Source organism: Pyrus communis, chromosome 12 (assembly GCF_963583255.1).
Source record: "Pyrus communis chromosome 12, drPyrComm1.1, whole genome shotgun sequence".
In the NCBI taxonomy this organism is placed as follows: Eukaryota; Viridiplantae; Streptophyta; class Magnoliopsida; order Rosales; family Rosaceae; genus Pyrus; species Pyrus communis.
The window spans coordinates 7,508,731-7,528,708 of record NC_084814.1 but is presented as its reverse complement, the minus strand read 5'-3'; the positions used below and the strand labels follow the sequence as shown (position 1 = coordinate 7,528,708).

The window sequence follows — 19,978 nt, the reverse complement described above, 5'->3', positions numbered from 1 at the left end:
TGGGAGATGAGAAGGTCAGCGATCAGGGTTCTCTAGGAGATGGGAAAAGTCTGCAGTCCTTGATTTCAAGCTCATCCCGCTGCAGATTTTTTTTAGGATTTTTGGTTTCAATTTTGAGAGTTGGATTTGGTTTTGAAAAATAGAACGACTAGATTTTTTTGCTTTTTTGTTTCGAATTTTCTGAGATTTGGATTTGAAAATGATTATGAGAAGCGAGGAAGAAGTAGATTGGAGAGGCAAAACGAAGTAAAGTTGGTTTTAGCAGTCCACTAGATTTTGGGGGTCTCGCTAAGACCCTCTAGCGAAGCATTTAGTTGAGTCAAGTCTCATTAAAGCTAGTCTATGCAAGAAACAAACACAAGACTACACTAACACCTAGTCCAATCCAGTAAAAACTATTGAGGGCAAACAAACACAATTATTCCAGTCCGGTTTCTAAACCATATAACTTACAATCTTATCCAACAAAAATAGTGGTTTTTTGATATTTTACCAGATCATCTAGGATTTTTTATTTTTTATATGAATGTTAATTCCAGATCTCTACATTTGCAAGACAATTTTGATTCCAGTCATAGCCAGAGTCCTGCAAGTTGCGATGCAAGCAATATTCGAATGTTCCGATCCCCCACCCCATCCTCATTCCTCCCACTTGGATTTACCATTCATGTTTCTTCAATAACAATTTTTTTTTTTCTGGATCAAAATACAATTATACTTCAGATATCATCAAGATCTATGCTTGATGACACCTTTTTTGGCCAAGATATGACAGACAAGAGCTGCTTAAAACGTGAAAAGACAATAAAGCATCCCAGGACCCCAAAAAAAAAAAAAAAAAAAGCAGAAACAGACCCGTGAACTTCACTGGGAAAGGCCAAAAATGTAAAAACAACAGATCTTCTGTTCAGCAAATTTGAATTATACCAGTGGCGTCAAAGGAATTAAGGTAGGAAGTTGCATTGTATTTGAATTGATGAGTACATTGTCAACATTCACAAGTAATAGGTAACAAAAGAATCATAAATACTTGACCACAAAAACGAAAAAAAAAGAAAAAGAATCATAATCCCAATAATTAAACGAAGAAGCCGTGGTGCATCGACAGCGTACCCAAAAAAAAGAGAGAAAAGAATGTCAAACTTACTGAAGATTCTTATCAACAAGACTAATCTTACAAACCTAAACAACACTCAACCGCAAGCCTCTCACACTAAGAAACCATGCTCCAAGAAAACATATCTGGGACACAGCCAAGGAAAACCAAAACCATTAGTGGAAAAAGGGAACCAAAGTGTAGATGATCATCAGCAACGCGAAGAAAATCTTTGATCTATTGGCGGTGATTGATGTTGCAGAAGAGATATCTTGCGGCCTGAAAAGCAAAAGAAAATGTATAGTTAGAATTGGTATTAATCATTAATGACTTGCGAGGGTTGGGGTACCACAGCACATACTTCTGCAATTTGTTGAGGGCACCACAATATAGAGAATTGTCTGGTATGGGCAGCTCAGTTTTGTTATTCGCTTCCAGATTGACAACCCGCATATAAGTTTCTTGGCCAAGATACCATGAGTCAAGGTTTTCAGTTCTAATGTTCCAGATTCCAACATTGTCAAGAGAAATCAAGATGGCTGACCATGCCCCAGGATAAACCTACATACACGCACAGAGCGAATCAAGATCGGATACCACATGATACAAATATTTACAGCATTAACCAAAGAAATGTATGTTCCAAGACCCCTTATCTCTTTACGTAAATGCAATTCAATATAGTTCACACAATCATCTATAGGTGTCGAGTACCATCAGGTATCATATCATTATATTAGAAATTATATAAGGACTTATGATTAATGCCTTTTTTTATTTGACAATGAAACTATATCGAGTTTTCTGTTTTGGCTGTGAATACTTCATCTTCAATTCCGTCAATAAATATAGTTTTTTTCCACGTGAGTACTACTTTAAATAAGAATGCTCGTTCATAATGTTCATATGTTATGAATCATGCTTATTTTTAATTGGAACAAGGAAAACAACTATAGAAGTAGTGATCACGCATATTCTACATACATAATATAAAAAATAAGTATGAAAGAGTTGACAGACAAACCAGGTAGGATTTTAGGAGGAACCAAATTAGATTGAAGAAGAATCGCAGTAATATACCTGTATTGTGGACCGGGCTATTCCATCCCATTTATTATATGTACCCCTGCTATTCTCTGTCCACTCACCGTAGTCCATCCTGCAATTAATGAATGCATATTTAAAGCATTGAAGGGAACAAGAACTTTTATTTACACATGTTTGATGCATTAAGTGCAAAAATTCCTACCCGACAACAAAGAATGCATATCCATCCACGTGGTAGCTCTGCATTTTGGTGTCGTTGTTCTGCAGTATGATTTCTATAAATCCTCTAAATGTTGCATTAATCACAGAAGTTTCCAGTTTTGGTGCTCCTGTAAGTGGCCTTTTTGGGAAGTCAAGCGTATAAGCATTCTTCACTTTGAACCAATCAGCTAGCCTGATTGGTGTGGAAGGATTTTTAAATGAGATTCCACTGAGTGTTGCTCGCCGTTTCCCATTGATCATTACAGGTGGCTTATTTTTCAACACATAAACATCAGTTACATTGATTGATCCATATCTGAAAGACCCCTGTGGATTAGGACGTGCACCACTAGCTGATACATTCCATCTGCAAAATTATCCCACAAATGTTTCAGAAAGAGGTTTGATGTGGAAAAACCGGTTAGGAAATTCTTCAATTTCGATCATAGTTTCCTGTCTTATATCATATCCTGAACTTTTATTTATGAAGTTTTGAAAATGAATTCAAGGATATAAAAAAATCCAAACCGTGGAAATGTCGTGGCACTGAATCTAAATATAAAGAAGAGAAACTGAAAACAAACCTGATAGATCTTGCCTGGTTCATTGAGTATGTTTTATCAAATTCATCTTGTGGGCCCACTGGAAGGGGGCCAGCTGCCTTTCCTTTGGAATTAGTATAGTGCAGGATCCCAACTCCAGTTACTCTTTTCCAATTTGACTCGTTGACAAATCTAGCACTCGCTACAATGTAATAATCAGAACTTGCATTCTGATCCATGGTTACTAGAAAAGAATAAGATTGTCCAACGTGTATGTCTAAGCTTGTATAATTCTGTTGCACTGTATATGAGCCCTCTGACTCTGCTAGAAGCAGATTATGGTTCTGGATCCTGAAATTTAGAGTAGTTGAGATCCCAACATTGTGTATGCGAAGACGGTAAGTTTTCCCTGTACAAATATTACGTCATTGTCCTTAACTCTGTATAATTCAACTAAATGTATACAAGCTTATAGAAATCACATTTTCGAAATTACTTATTGACATATGAAATACTTGGCAAGTCTTTATGCTTAGAAATAAATTTTCAAGCCCCATCCTGTCATGAATCTTTCCCTTTAAAAAACCTAATTATGACTGGCGTGCCAGCCTTAAAACAGTTTTAAATGTTACTATGAGTATGACTACAGCAACAAAATAAACTCCACAAGATTCTCATATGGTATGGCATGCGCAGATCAATTCCAAATTTCAACTTGCAACATTCAAAGTTAAATTATTACTCAGTACATGATTATCATAAAATAGCAAACTAAAATTTCCCACCTGGATGTACTTCAAGTGTTTCATATTCAATGCCATCAGGAACAAGTGTAGTGTTGTATTGGTAAGGCCCTTTCCCATTGATAAGAACGCCATCGGGCATCCCAAGGTCTTTCCCCTCATCAAGCATCTTCCTCAAAGCCTACAATTCCGAAAAAGAACCATCATTGTCAAACATGTTACACACTAATCTCAAATATGTACTTTGAAGAGAAGAACAAAATTCCACCAAGCACTAACCGTATGGTTCTTTGTGTACCAGTCACCAATCAAGATAGTAATATCCCCATCCGGGTTTGCAAAAGGAATTGGAATTACAGCCCGGTTATTAATAATAAATCCGCCAAATCCTCCAGACGCTCTCTGCATATTAAGGGACGGGAAGTAAAAGAAGCTCCCAACCTGATCCTTAACCTGGAAATTATAAGTCCAATTCCACTTTGGCAGAATTGGACAGTTGGTTCCGAGAACCCCATCTTGCCATGAACTATGCCGTTGCTGAATTCCGGCCCTGTTGAACAGAATCAACTTCAAAAAACCAATCCATGTGCACTAATATAATGCATCTGCTTGAAATTCATGTCCACATTACAATAAGCAAATCATACCAGGTCATGAGGAGATTCTCGTCCAATTTGTTCCGAACATTGACAATGACATTGTTGTTAGTTGTCACATTAATAGTTGGACCTGGGAACTTGCCATTAATGGCAATAACCTACAAGGTAATGCAGATTTAGAAACAATTTGCTCAAAAGCTCACTACTTTATATCACTGTAAGTTTACAAGTAAAACCCTAATCTCAGATTTTGAAAATTTAAGCATATTTAGTAGATCTGAAGTAAAAGATTCAAACTTTCAGAAATCTAAAGGCAACCCTTTTTTCGTTGATGAAAAATAAGCAGACCACACCAAAAATTAAAAAGATTAGCTAAAAGTAGTGAGAGAAAGTAAATAATCCAGAGAGAGAGAATGCAGCTAGAGAAGAAGCATACCTGTTGAGGGACACCGAGAGGAGAAGCAGTAATATATGAGACCTCAAAGTTATAGAAAATATTTGGATCCTCAGCAGAAGAAAAGCTCACAAACAAGCCAATGTGGATGAGAAGCACAGTCAAAAAGCTCAGGGAAGGCATTTCTTCCAACACTTTAGAGTGCGTTTTTCACAAATTCAAAGCCAAAATCTTTCTCCTTAGCTTTTCCTCGATTTACATTATCACAAAGAGAGAGAAAGGAAGAAGAAGAAGAAGAAGAAAGCAGAAGCTATAGAGAGAGTGTGTGTGACAGAAAGGATACAGAGAGAAACGGCTTTTTTTCTTTACTTTTGTGTGTTGAGTAGAGCTGTTGTATTTTTGGGTTGAGTTAAGAAAATGGGGGAGAGAGAGAAAGAGAATTGGTTGGTTTTAAGGTCTGATCCGAAGCTAAGGTTTTTGTCGGTCACCAGTCATCAGCCATGGGAGCATATGAGCGATAATTAAGCATTTTTAGAGACAGGAAGTTTATATGGTACGAGTTTATGATGTTCAATGTTAATAATACAAAAATATATATTAATTACTTTTGTACATATATGTGTTTTATTGGTAATAAGCATTAGTGTAACAATAAATACGTGTCACACAAATCGTTCTCGATAAAATGAGAGTGACGAATAGCCAGTTCATCTCTCTATCTACCACGCACACGCCCTATATAAGTATGTGCTTTTATTTTTTTTACTCTTGTCTGTCTTGGAAAAAATACCAAAAAGCAAAAATAAATAAGAGAGAAAAATGATAAATGGTTACAACGTTCGAATTTCTCTGAAAGCGCCACATGACTGCCCACGAATGTAAAGTGCGGTGGGGTAATGCTGTGGATGGGTTGGAGCGCGGCTCATCACCGTCTGATTCTTGATGCGAGTTTGACCTAGATGGCTTTTTATTTTATTTTAATTTTTTTGAACAAAGGCCTAGTCCTTTTTTGTTTCGAAAAAATTGGCGCATTAGTTCCAAGTTTTAGGGCTGGTTTGGTATTGCTGTGCTTTGAAAAAAAGCTGCTTCTGCTGTGCTGTGAGAATAAGCAGCTGTGAAATAAAGCAGCAGAGTGTTTGATAAACTTTTTTGTAAAAGTGCTTTTGAAAAAAAAAAAAAAAAGCAGTATTAGAGTGTTTGGTAAACTTTTATGTAAAACAGATGTGAAAAAAAACCGGTTTTTCAAAGCTAGGTTTTGCAACTTCTTGTTTTTGGCTTTTTTTCATCCAAAACTGTGAAAAAAAGCTGAAGTTGAGTGTTTACCAAACACAAAAACAGCTCCCAGCTTTTTTTTATAGCAGCTTTTTTCAGAATCACCTCAGTACCAAACCAGGTTTTAGTCAAATTGGAAATTTGGTGGTTGAATAAAAATTCGCGGTATTGATCATTTAATTTGTCATGATATAAAATACTTAGCTTTCTTAAAAATAAAAATTTTATTCAAAATAAAGAGCGTAAAAAGATAAATAAAAGCATTTTTAAAGAAGATATCAAAATATCCAAATCAACAATACCGGCTAAAAAAAGACATCAAAATGTTTTTTAATCAAGAAGCGAACTTTGATGTGACATAACAAGAAATGTCATATCTTCCCTTACTGTCAAATTTAGTAGCAGCTTCAAAAATTAATTAATTAATTATTAAAGGCTTGTTATTAAATTTTTTATTGATTTAAAGCATTGCCCTTTTATTTCTTTTCATTACCAGTGCAATGTTTAAATATCTTTATACTTTTTATTTTATTTTCTTTCACTACCAATGCAAAGAAAATAAATATGAATTTTTATTTTATGTTTAAAATTTGACTCATTGGATGGAGAGCAAAACTTTAAAAATGTTCAAGTGCGGGGACGCCGACTTTCTTGCCCGGCGAGCACACCCAGCATTGTTGGGGTGTTACCGGTCTAATCCATGCCTACAGGCTTGGATTCCTCTCCACCCATTGCTGCACAAATCTTTTGTGGGCTCGCTTGTAGCCGCCCAAGTTTGTAGTTGCCCTCATTGTTCCACGTGACATTAGATCGTGTGGCTGTGATGTCCCATGTGCTCCAAGCCGCACAAGATCCCAGACTGTGTGTTGGTGTATCGCTATCCGCGCCACACATGATCCTAGCCCTTGCGTTGATGTATCTATTTCCGTGATGCATATGATTAGCGTGTAGTTTGGGCTTTTATCTTTTGGACCTGGGTCTGCAGCCCATTTCTTTGTGCAAAAGGGCTTTATGCCCTGGCCTGCTTAAGCCGTGCCCATCCTAGCACAATTTTGGCTTGGGCTGAATGGATTCCACAGTTTTTAGCCCACTAGGGCTTTGGTTTAATTTTTGGGCCACCGAGTTTTATTGCCTAATTATTTTAGGCATTAGGAATATATGTTTTTTTTGCCCACTTTAAAATTTTGGCCCCATGTCCAATAATTAATTCAATTATTATGTAGGCTCTAAAGACCTACATGCATATATTTGTTGCATATTTCTTGTATATCTTTGTGTTTGCTTGCAGGAACACATGAACTTAAAATTCATAAAATTTTCAAAACCCGAAGTCTTCGAAAAATATGCATTGAAAACCCAAAGCTTTCTTAAAGCATTACACCCATGAAAACCTGAAGTTTTTCATATAAATTTAACCAATACATATCTAATAGAACTCGAATGTTCTACTCTTATGTCAATGGATTGATTTTATCTCCATTGCACTAACCACAATCTTGTCCATTTACTTTGTGACAGGGATATGTCGAATTTGAACAAACTCAACTTTACCGCTTTATATGTCTCTAGAAGAAACTACCTCAAGTGGGTCTAAGGTGTGAAGCTCCACCTCACCACTTAGAATCTTAAGGCATCCATAGAAGCTGAGATGGATAACTCGATTGGCGAAGTTGAGAAAGCCACTACCATACTTTTTATTCGAAGACACATTCATGATGCACCCTGTAAACCGAGTACCTCGCTGAGAAAATTCCACAAGTTTTATAGGTCTCTTTGGTAGGTCGTTTCGGTCACCAAAGAGACATCTTATTGCCTGAAACAAGACATGACTTGCAGCACTTGCGCTTCCAAGACTTTAAGTATGTGAATGAATACAATTCTGAAGTTTGTCGAGTCCAATCACTTCTCAAGTTCTGTAATGAGGACTTTACCGAAGAAGATCTCTTATAGAAAACCTATTCGACTTGCTCTACGACCAATATTGTCTTGTAGCAACAATATAGGGCTCAGAAGTTCACTAAGTTTTAGGATTTTATCTTGTTTTACTTTTTGCTGAAAAAGTAGAATCAGCTGTTAATGAAGAAACATCAAGCTTGACTTACTAGTGCAACCGCTGTGCCTGAAGCACATAATAACGGGAATTGACGCCCGAACACCATTATAGGCATGGCTAGAAGCCGTCCAACCAAGGTCAACAGAGCCAAGGCCCATCTTAAGGAAGAAATAGAGCCCATAAGCATTCTAACCTCGCTCCCAAGGCCTCAAACTTCAAGATTAAGGGCAAAACACCTCACACTATGGATACAAACATGTGTTACTGCTGTGGTTCGAATGACCATTAATCCCATGTTTGCCAAGCTCCTTCTAAGGTCGTAGCTGAGTATCATTCTTGTCATAAGAAGGTTGAATCAAACTTTGCGCTCAAGTGGATGAAATGGAGAATACAAAGATTGAGGTTTCTGACTTTCAAGAGGAAGTTGTCCTTATGGAAGATTAGATTCTTAGACATGGGCCTACTACTGGTTGAATTTACCCCTGAGCCGAATTCCCTATGTTGGCCGAACCTTATGTTATTTTTTTGTTTAAGTTTTGAACAAATTCCTTTAAGTTTATTTGTTGGTGTTTGTTTTAATTTTGGATATTAAGTTTTATGGAGTATTTTCTCAAATAATTAATTGAATTGAATTGAATTGAATTTATGTTTCCGAACACTTTATGCATGTGACAAATTCAATTAATTTATTTCTAGGTATGACTAGTGGGGAAGTTAGTTGTCTGGCAGATAGTGCAACCACGCACTCCATTTTGCGTGAACTCACCTATTTCACTAACTTCATACCTAAGAATGCACATTTGACAACCTTCCTAGGTCCATCTAACGTGATCAAAGGATACAGACATGCACATATAGTGTTGTCTAATGACATTGAATTGACCATTAAGAAGCACTTTATTCTCCTACCCAGAAGTGTGGTAGACCCCCTTGGTTGAAAGGATTCACAACCCTAGGGAAACCCACAACACAAGCTGTTAATCCCACCACGAATCCGACCATCGCCTACTTATCTATCTAATGCATGAGGAAATTTTAGATTATAGAAGCGTCCTAGAAGAGACGAATCCACCTCCCGAGAATCGAGAGATTTCAGTCCACTATGCTAGCTTGGATGATGTTTGATATAGAAATGAGATGATAATCAACAATGCATTAGGATATGCAGTAGTTGATGAGATCATGTTGAGCAATGACATTAAACCTCATTCCATTGATGAATGTCGACGTGGAACTGTTTCGTCAAACTGGAAACAAGCAGTTCAAGTTGAACTTAATTCACTTGCGAAATGCAAGGTGTTTGGATAGGTCATACACCACCACATATGAAGCTCATTGGCTACAAGTGGGTTTTTGTAAGGAAGCGTAATGAAAGAATGAAATACTGCGATACAAAGTATGTCTTATGGTGCAAGGCTTCTCTCAACACCCTAGGATTGATTATGCCAAAATGTATTCGCTCGTAATGGATGTGATTATGTTCTGTTACCTTACCAGTTTGGTGGTTTCCAAAAAACTGGATATGCAACTTATGGACATGGTAACCGCATATCTCTATGGGGATCTTGATATGCAAATCTACATAAAAGTTCATGAAGAACTTACATTTACTGGATCAAATAGTCCTAGACCACGAAACACCTTTTCCATTCGGCTGAGGTGTTCACTGTTTGGATTGAAGCAATCTAGGCAGATATGATATAACTGTCTGAGTGGGTATTGGATAAGTTAGGAATATGTGAACAATGAACTATGCTCTTGTGTGTTCATTAAGAAGTCATATTCCAGATTTGCGATTGTTGTAGTTTATGTCGACAACATGAATCTCATTGGGATTCTTAAAAAGCTTAAGAAAACTGTCGTGCACCTGAAGTCGAAATTTAAGATGAAACATGTTGGGAAAACTCAATACTATCTCAGCTTAGAGATCCAGCAATGTTCAGATGGAATCCTACTACATCATTTAAACTACAACCAGAAGGTGTTGCGTCGTTTTAATAAGGATAAAGCAAAGCCTTCAAGTATTGCTATGATCTTTTGATCACTAATGCTAAACGAGATCCCTTCCATCTTTCATATCTAAGTGCGATATGCGCTTTATTGTACTTAGTTCAGTGCGCTAGACCCGACATCTCATTCGCTGTCAATCTTTTTGCAAGATACAGTAATGCACGCACACCAAACAAGGAACAGCTTACTTATTTCTCGAGTGATAGTTCCACGATATGTAGACTAGTTCCAGAATATGTAGACACTAGACAAGTGTTAAAGACATATTCCGCTATCTTAAAGGTACGACAAATTTGGGTTTGTTTTATACCTACAAATCCTCGTGTCGCAGCCCCCATCAGTTCTCAAATTGATTCCCACCTTGTTGACTATGCTGATGCATGGTACTTATCCGACCAGCGCAAGGCGCACTCTCAAACGGGTTACATCTTTATCGTTGAAGGCGCCACAATATCTTAGAGGTTAACCAAACAGACCTTAGTTGCCACTTTTTCAAACCATGTTGAGATACTCGCCCTACAAGAAGCTACTCCAGAATGCTTCTAGCTAAGAGTAGTTATGGGACATATTTGAAGCACTTACGAACTTTTTTCCGTCATTGACATCCCTGCAACGATCTTTGAAGATAACGCAACATGCATCGAACAACTTAAAAAGGGATACATCAAACGAGACAACACCAAACACATTGCGTCGAAGTTGTTCTTCTCACATCAGCTACAAAAGCATCAGAAGATTGGATTCAAGCAAATCAATTCCTAGGACAACTTGACTGATCTCTTCATCAAATCTTTGCCAAAGATGACGTTTCAGAAGCTTGTTCAAGGAATTGGTATGCATAAACCTTCTGCGTTGTAACATTGTTAATTCTCTTTGGAATTATGCCAAACTCAGGAGGAGTATCCTGAAGTATACTCGCTTGATCTTAATGTACTCTCTTTCCTTACGATTGGGAGTAATTTTCCCTTTGGATTTTTGCTAGCTAATGAGGTTTTGACGAGGCACCCATCCTAGGTTGGTCATATCCCTGATGTACCTCCCATAAACGTGTAATTTGACTTTACACTTTGTCACGCATTTTCCTTAGACTATGGGTTTTCGTCATGCCTCGAGTTTTACCATAGTCTTTGGGTTTTTGTAAGACTTCGTTCCATATGCAAGTTTCTTTGTCTAAGACAAGTGTAGCCTTAGATCAGTGCTGACAAGTCAAATTCCTCAACTATACCTGCTGAGGAATGTACTTGAGTATTTACACTCAAGGAGGAGTGTTATAGATCATATATTAAAGCGTGATTGTGTAAATCTTAGATTGATTTGGTTACTAGTTATTCTTTCCCTACTAGGATTGCATTTACTTGCACGACAAATAATTCCTCTCCTCTTTACTACTATAGATAAAGCATTGTGTGTAGGGATAACATATCTCAAACTCACAGAGAAATCCCTACACTTTCTCCACTCTCTCTCTCAATTGCTGCATCCTCTCTCTTCCTTGTCAGATAAATTGGCCACAACATAAACCATATTTTTAGCAACGAAAAACCACCAATTATTAAGGACACAAAACAATGCCACGGCAACAATCCAATGCAAAGGATATATTTTCTTATGATAATGTTATTTACACGCTCATTTTTACCTCTTACATATCCTTATTAATTTTTTGTCATTCATTTTCTTCAATTCATTCGATTCAACAACCAAAAATTAACAAAGGTGTTAAAAATAGTTGTGTGGATATCACTATCCTTTTCTTATAGTATATGAGTTGTGAGGTTCTCCTGCATGCATGCTCCAAGCATGTACAGATAGATCCAGAAAGGAAGAAAAAGGGCACAGATTTTCTGGCAAGTAGGGACCAATTAAACAGAAATCATCAACTCTGTCAAAATATAAAAAACAAGAAGAAAACGATCGATGATTCAATTTCTTTATAATTTCTAAACATAGAAAATTTGCTTAGATGACAATGTTAAGACAAGAAAACTTTCTCTTGGAAGCATTCAATTTGCATAAGAAATGTAATTAATTCTTTTAATACGTTTTTGGTTGGAGGGTATGCTGTCTTTTGTCACGTATATAATTTAATTTACAGCCATGTTGCTCATTCATGCACGCTATAGTTAGTAGTAGTATAAATATATATATTCAGCAGGTGAGAGTTATAGAAATCTGCGTCGCGAAAAGAATATATAAAAATATTATGATGAAATGAAGGGATACTGTGAAGCTAATGGGCCAACAAGAAGATAAAATATATGAATTGTTTTAGAAAGATATACTAATTAAATTAAGAAACAAGGTGATTTGGGTATGAATTATGACTAACTGGGCACAATGTGATATCCAGCTAGATTTGGCTTTGACTGGCCCATCAATAACTAGACTAGTTTTGTTTATTAGTTATTAATTTCTTTTACAAGGTACAATAACATTAGGGGAAGAGGTCCTCTCCGGATTTATACATTCGGATCTTAAGAATTAAATGATCCGGGTCTTTAAAATTTGATCCAATGATTAAAAATAAATAAGTTAATAAAAACTTTTAAAGCTACAATATATTTTGGCCGTAGGATCAAATTTTAAAGGTCTGGATCATTTGATCTCTGGACTCCGAATGTATAAATCCAGAGAGGATCTCTTTCCTAACGTTAGGACCTAATACTAAACATATTAAAGTTCAACTTACGAGGGTATTTATAAATGCTGCATATGGTAAGGTGCTCAAATGCTAAGCCTACTGCTTTGAGTTATTTATGTTGTGGTTATTTTTCTAAAGGGAGAGAGAGGGCACAACAAGAGAGAGAGTGGATAGAATAAGGCGTAGATAAATGATAGGATGATACTTAATTTTTGTCAGTGCCTTTATTTATCGTAAATCATGATAAAAGAGAAATTTGTTCCCCAAGTAAATACAAAATATAGGAAATAATCACTAGAATAATGAGTAATCCTAAACCTAATATACCTAGGAATTACACAACCACACGTGCTAATATTAATCACAACACTCCCCTTTGAGTTTGTAAATATTCAAGTAGACATCACGTCAGATCTTGCAAAGATAGTTGATGAAGTCATCTCGTCAGCACTAATTGAGTACACGCTAATCTTAAACAAGAAACTTGCAATAGAAATAAGTCTCACGAAACTTGGTTATGGTAAAACCCAATATGGGACAAAAACCCATAGTCTAAGGAAAACGGTAAGTTAAATGCAAAGTCAAGTTTAAATGTCTACTAGACGTACACAAAGGTATGACCATCCGGCAAGGGTATGACCATTCCAAGATAGGTGCCTCGTTAAAACCTAGTCATGTTAGCAAAAATCCAAAAGGAAAAATGCTCTGAATGGTTAATTTAGTATCATAGGACAACAGCTATACCTCTCAATCAGGTTAAAAAGGCCTGAAAGGATTGTCAGAGGTGATATTTTAGGTATGAAGTTAGTAAAATAGATGTGTTCATGAAAATGGTGTGCATGGTTGCACTATTAGCTAGAAAACTAACTTCCGCATTAGACATATCTAGAAATAAGTTAATCGAATTAGTCACAAGTATAAGGAAATTTAAATTTCATTCATTCAGGTAATCATTTGAGACATAATATCCGTATATTTAATATCCAAATATTAAAACAAACACCAAACAAATAGACCAAACGAAGGAAGTTGTTCAAAACTTAAACCAATAAAATAACAGGTAAGTTGGGCCAACATAGGGAATTGGCCATTGACCTATGTCTAAGAATCTATTACTGCATTGGAGCAGATGCCTCTTGAAAGTCAGAAATCTTCATCTTACCATCTTTCAGATTCTCCACTTAAGCAAAATTTGTCTCACACTTTTGACGACAAGAATAATAATAAGCTACAATCTTAGAGGAAGCTTGGCAAATACGGAACCAAAAGTTTTTCGAATCACAACGGTATCAGTTTCCATGGTTCATGTGCTTGTTTAAGGCTTGGGATCGAGGATGTCGCGCTTTGGGGCTTTGTTTTCTTCCTTGGATGGGCCATAACTTTGTCAACCTTAGAATTTCGACTTTTGGCCATGCCTACCATGTCTAAAATGGCAATTTGGGTGTCAATTTGAGTTGGCATGTGCTTCAGGCACAACAGTCGAGCCACTAGCTTGATGATTTTTTATCAATAGCTAGTTTTGCTTTTCAACAAATAGTAAGATAGAGATCAAATTCGAAAACTTAGTAAACTTATGTGTCCTATATTATTGTTGTAGGACAATATTGGTGGCATGGAAGGTTGAATATGTCTTCTCTAAGAGATCCTATTCAGTCAAGTCCTCTTTACAACATTTGAGAAGTGATTGGATTTGACAAATTGCAGAGTTGTATTCATTCATAAACTACTTAAAGTCCTGGAAGGGTAAATGGTGTCAGTCTTGTCTTGCTTCAAGCAAGAATATATCTCATTGGTTATCAAAGAGATCTTCCAAAGCAATCGATCCTCCTTAGTAAGGTACTCAATTGTAGTGCATCACATATATGCCTTCATATGGAGAAAAAAGCATCCATACACAAGGAGTAGAACAATCAAGTTCTATCAGACATATTGTCAAGCCTTGATCCACGAATAAGGATTATTCACAAGTTAGGGTGTGGCCATATCTTAGCTATAGAAATAAATTCTATAACCAAGACATTGTAAGAAAAAAAAATTAAATAAAATTGTTTGTAACGATTACATAGTATATTGTATAACCTTCGCTAATAACTTTTACATAGTAAAAACACTTCAGTTTACCACATACAATTTATTGCATACGCGGCGGAATAAAATTAGTGCACAAATTACTTCACAACCGAAAGTATCAACAAAATAATTGAAATGAGTAAACCTTGCAAATGCATCATATATATATGCAAACGAGAAGGATGAATGTACTCACTCCCTTCTAACCCCGGTAACACATACCTAAGACATCCAAACTTGCACGTCCCATACCATACTTATACCACTTGGCTCCGAATACCTTAGAATATGAGTTAACTTTGTTCATACCTTAAGCCTAATTTTCAGAATCAATTCTCAATTTTCTTTTTATTATATAAGCACTTCCTAACGCCCAATTGTATACTTAAGTCCTTATCTCAACGCTTGACATATACAAGATTTCATTATTTTACAACCAACCAATTATATACTCAAACCCTTCCCCCACCGCTTGACATATACTAGATTTCATTATTTTATATTAATAGCATTCTCCAACCGTTGAATGTATACACAACTCTACAACCCAACTCTTGAACACAACAATATTTTTTCTTGCTTTGCAATGCTTATTCATATGTACTGCATCATTGATGTCAATAATCACTTGCTCTATTTACAGTACTAATCAAAATAGTTAGTAACGAAAATAATATTGCACTGTCAATAACAAAGTAATGATAGCTAACAACACTATAAATGAGAAAATATCACTTTGACAATTGTCCCCTTTTGTTGATCGTCCTTCGGATGACAATTTCCATTAGGTTTCTATCTTGCTTTGTTTCTCTAAATAATTCATTTTCTTTATTTTTTTTTTCTTCAAGCCAAAACCCTTTCACTTTAGTTTAAATGTATCTCAACTTCCTCTCTCTTTATCTATTGTACCAAAGTCATCTTACTATCCCACCGCCACACCTAAAACACACATAAACCCATCTCATCATTATGCCATCTTCGATGATCAGACTATAGGGCTATGGGCTCTTTTATAGTCCAAAAGGAGAAGAAAAAAAAATCATTTCCAATGGAGGTCCAAGCCAAGGAAAAAGGAGACCCACTAGCTAGCTAATGTTAGCATGACATCATGTAACCATTGGATTTGAATTTTTTTTTTTTTAAGGACGAAATTTAAAAAAAAAAAAAAATTAGTTCTAATTTTTTTTCTGTAAATAACTAAACCATTTCTCACATTATTTTCACCCTTCACTACTATCTTACCTCATTTTATTTCAATTCTTCACATTCTATTAACCTCAAACATTCTTTTCATACACACCCATCTCTTACCTCTTCCAATAATCTAAATTTAAAATTTTCCAATATTTTTCAAATGACCACATCTTCAACCAAAGGAAAGGCTTGGACACGAAAAGAAGATGAATCTCTTTGCAAGGCTTACAGATAAGAATCATATCTAAAATTTGCATAACCAATTACATCTCGACATGTGGCACTCAAAAATCCTATCCAAAAAATTATTAAGATTACATAAAGATACGAAATATGGAGAATTACTCACTTTAGAAACGTGTCACTCGAAATCCTATCCGAAAAATTATTGAAATTATATAAAGATAAGAAATCTGAAGGTTTATTCATTTAGTGACAAGTGGCACTCAAAATATGGCCGGAAACCTTATTTTAATATGGTAGTTTAATTCCAGTAACCAATAAAATTAAAGAACAAACTTAAATAATAAATTATTGAGGTGGCTAAAAAATAGCCCTCTTCGGTTGAAGATGATATATAAATATGGCTTAACGGTTAGAATTGTCATCCCTAAAGATAGTGGTCTAAGAAAAAGAGTTCTCTTTTGTTGTTGTTTTCTTGCTGCCCCTTTGTCCCCTGCTTCATCTTCTTTTATGGAGAAAGAAATGAAATCTTCAATTAGGCCTTCAATGACACGTCTCATACCTTGTGCTACACTTGGACATTTAGCATCGGAAACATTAGTAACTAAGAATGACTATAATCATTACCATGCATGTGCACAACTACCCAAATGCCTCATTCATACTCTAAGAGATATAGAATCCCACCTCTCCATTTTTTTTTTGTTGTTGGGGGGGGGGGGGGGGTGTTGGGGAGAGGGGGTTTGAATAAATTACCATACATTAACTCCCAACTTGCTACTTCACCATTTGACAAAAAAAATATCAGACCAATTCTAGCTAGATAAAATTCCAACTTAATCTTGTCTCTCCAATTAAACTGAAAACATCTCTAATTAAATATGAATATGAAATAATACTAGCAAGTTTTCAAATAACTTTGTAGTGAAAGAATGTTACTTTGATCTTTGAGATTAGTTTACATATCAAAGTACGAGTTCTTGTATAAACATACTGTAATAAAGAAATCTAAAGAAAATGATTACATTTGAAATAAAAATAATTACCCACAAACAAACACGTCTATTACTTTCTTTTTTAACACAAGGTATTACACATGTTTTGGTTTAAATTTTGATGAAAAACTTCGAGTTTTCATGAGTGTAGTGTTTAAGAAAACTTCGGGTTTTCTTGGTACTTAATCAAAACTACATGTCATAGCCGTGCACCCACTAACATGCCTAGGACAAGCCTGTGCATTGGTTCATCCAAAGCCGAACCTTCCCTATTATCCAATAATCCGAGGGCAACCGAGGGTTGAAAACATGCATGCTAAAAAAAACACCCACTCCCAAGCAAAAGAAAACAATCCCACCCCAAAATTTTCCCACCCCCTGCTTGCAACAAATAATCCCATGCTTTTTTTTGAGGAGAAAATATTTTTTTCCAACCCGCCCTTTTTTAAAACGTTTTTTTCCACCCCGCTTAAAACCATTTTGTCCCACTTTTTTATTTTGAAAACGAAAAGATTTTGTTCTGTTTGAAAACAATTTTTTTTTTTTTTTGAAAAAAAAAAAAATGAAAACGCACCCATGGTGGCGGCAGCGGTGGAAGGGGATCGCCACTCTCGTCGGCACTATGGGCGGGAATGTCCCAAACCCGACACATCATATATACCAAGGCAACACGTGATGATGGTCGAGATTGTCATCCCTAGAGCGATGGATGCAGGCTGCTTGAAATGCATGGAGCACCACCCACCTATATAGCATATTACGCTGTTACTGCCAGGAGGAGACATCAACTTTCGCGAAGAGTCATATTGGGCCATGAAAAAACTAATACTTGGAATTTGAATGAGATTTTTTTGCAAGGATGTAGATATAGATACAATGGATTTTCAGGAAAAAAATTCAGAATTTTTCGAGCACGGGAAGTATTTTATTTTATTTTTTGAAGTCGAGAAATTGGAAAAATCGTAAAAAAACATCCATGCAAGCTTTTCGAATCCGTAAGTTGGAGGACCTTCTAAAAATCATATACTAACTGTGGGGTGGGGGTTGTGTGGGGAAACTATCAATAAAAATGGGACTTGACATTGTTTGAAGATTTTCGACATGCCTGTTGTGCAATTTGACATGTCAGAGAGAGCGCTAGGCTCGCGTGCTATTGACAGGAAACGAGGCTAGTGGCGAGGCTAGCAGCAAGTTTTTTGAGTGCCAAGATGCGAGGCTTGGCATGTCATTGGCATGCCATGATCGACATTTTGCAAGGCTTGGCATGTCACTGGCATGCCACGGTCGACATTTTGCGAGCCTTGGCATGCCACGGTTGACATTTTGCGAGGCTTGGCATGTCATTGGCATGCCATGGTCGACATTTTACGAGGCTTGGCATGTCATTGGCATGCCATGGTCGACATTTTGCGAGGCTTGGCATGTCACTGGCATGCCATGATCGACATTTTGTGAGCCTTGGCATGATATTGGCATGTCATTAGCATGCCATGGTCAACATTTTGCGAGGCTTGGCATGTCATTGGCATGCCATGGTTGACATTTTGCGAGGCTTGGCATGACATTGGCATGCCACGGTCGACATTTTGCGAGGCTTGGCATGACATTGGCAAGTCATTGGCATGCCACGGTCGACATTTTGCGAGGCTTGGCATGTCACTGGCATGCCATGGTCGACATTTTGCAAGCTTTGGCATGACATTGGCATGTCATTGGCATGCCATGCTTAACATTTTGCGAGGCTTGGCATGTCATTGGCATGCCATGGTCAACATTTTTGCGAGGCTTGGCATGACATTAGCATGCCATGATTGACATTTTGCGAGGCTTGACATGTCACTGGCATGCCATGGTCGACATTTTGTGAGGCTTGGCATGACATTGGCATGCCATGGTCGAAATTTTACGAGGCTTGGCAGGACAGTGGCATGCCATGGTTGACATTTTGCAAGGGTTTGCATGCCATGATGGACATTTTGTGAGGCATGGCATGTTAAGCCTCATGCCATGGTCGACATTTTGGCTTCGCATGACATTGGCATGCCATGATGGACATTTTGCGAGGCTTGGCATGCCATGGTAGAAATTTTGGCATCACATTGGCATGCCATGATCGATATTTTGTGAGTCTTGACTTGTTATTGACATGTCGAAGACAAATCATGACACGCATTGTGCCAAAACTTTGCGAGTCTTGGCATGTCGAGGCATACATTTTCTCGACATGACAAAGTCCAAGTTTGGACATAGGTTGGAAAAAGACATCCAAAGCTAATGTCCAACAAGACTTCTTTTGTGATTTGATTTGGTAGCCAACTTTTAGACCGAGAAACCCTTTACTCAAGTGTTGTCATCGTATTTTTTGGCTTGGCCAGTGCAATAACAACAATTGCTTTCTTGGACTACAAAATATGTTCACATGACTTAGGACCCCAACATTAGACGGCCCACTTTTGCCATTCACTAATCATCTAACAACCCACGAACTATAACAATGGGGAGCATTATATTGTGTGAGGAAAACGTCGATATTAAATGCACTGCGACATGCCATTGACAATGTGCATTGGTAGCCAAAGCCTCGCTTGTTGTCGGCATAAAGCAAGGCTCGGGCACCTTTTGACATGTCATAGCAAAATCACATGGACCTTTTGACATGTCATAACAAATCACATGGGTTGTATTAGCCTCACTTGTTGTCGACATAAAGCAAGGCTATACGTCAAAATACACGACAATGTTAAAGTCCTGACATGGCTTGGAATAAAAACATGGTAGAGTTAAAAGTCCTGACATGCCAAAGTGTTAGGAATTTTTGGCCAATTGTTGACTAATAGCCTCGCCTCTCGAAACATGAGTAAAATGAAAAGAGGGAGGAAAGGGGGAGGGACGAATCGAAGCGACGCAGGGCTGAATCTCAGTGGATCGTGGTAGCAAG

General features: G+C 37.0%; 1 protein-coding gene across 1 annotated transcript; it reads right to left on the bottom strand.

The window, feature by feature from the left end:
* Positions 1-955: 955 nt before the first annotated feature.
* Positions 956-5,071, bottom strand: LOC137711320 (monocopper oxidase-like protein SKU5). The gene is made up of 9 exons (XM_068450548.1): positions 4,665-5,071; positions 4,277-4,386; positions 3,909-4,179; positions 3,672-3,810; positions 2,929-3,295; positions 2,346-2,711; positions 2,177-2,255; positions 1,458-1,657; positions 956-1,375 (listed from the first exon to the last, which is right to left on the bottom strand). Exons 1-9 carry the CDS (start codon positions 4,803-4,805, stop codon positions 1,273-1,275), a joined length of 1,776 nt encoding a protein of 591 aa, XP_068306649.1. The 5' UTR covers positions 4,806-5,071; the 3' UTR covers positions 956-1,272.
* Between the last annotated feature and the right edge of the window lie 14,907 nt (positions 5,072-19,978).

What these genes read in the sequence shown, in the direction of transcription:
- LOC137711320 (XM_068450548.1), bottom strand. Translation starts at nt 4,805, where the DNA reads ATGCCTTCCCTGAGCTTTTTGACTGTGCTTCTCATCCACATTGGCTTG. An exon ending in AACACTTGAAGTACATCCAG is followed by an intron (nt 3,296 to 3,671) that starts GTGGGAAATTTT and finishes ATATTTGTACAG; the next exon opens with GGAAAACTTACCGTCTTCGC. An exon ending in GCCCTCAACAAATTGCAGAA is followed by an intron (nt 1,376 to 1,457) that starts GTATGTGCTGTG and finishes TTTGCTTTTCAG; the next exon opens with GCCGCAAGATATCTCTTCTG.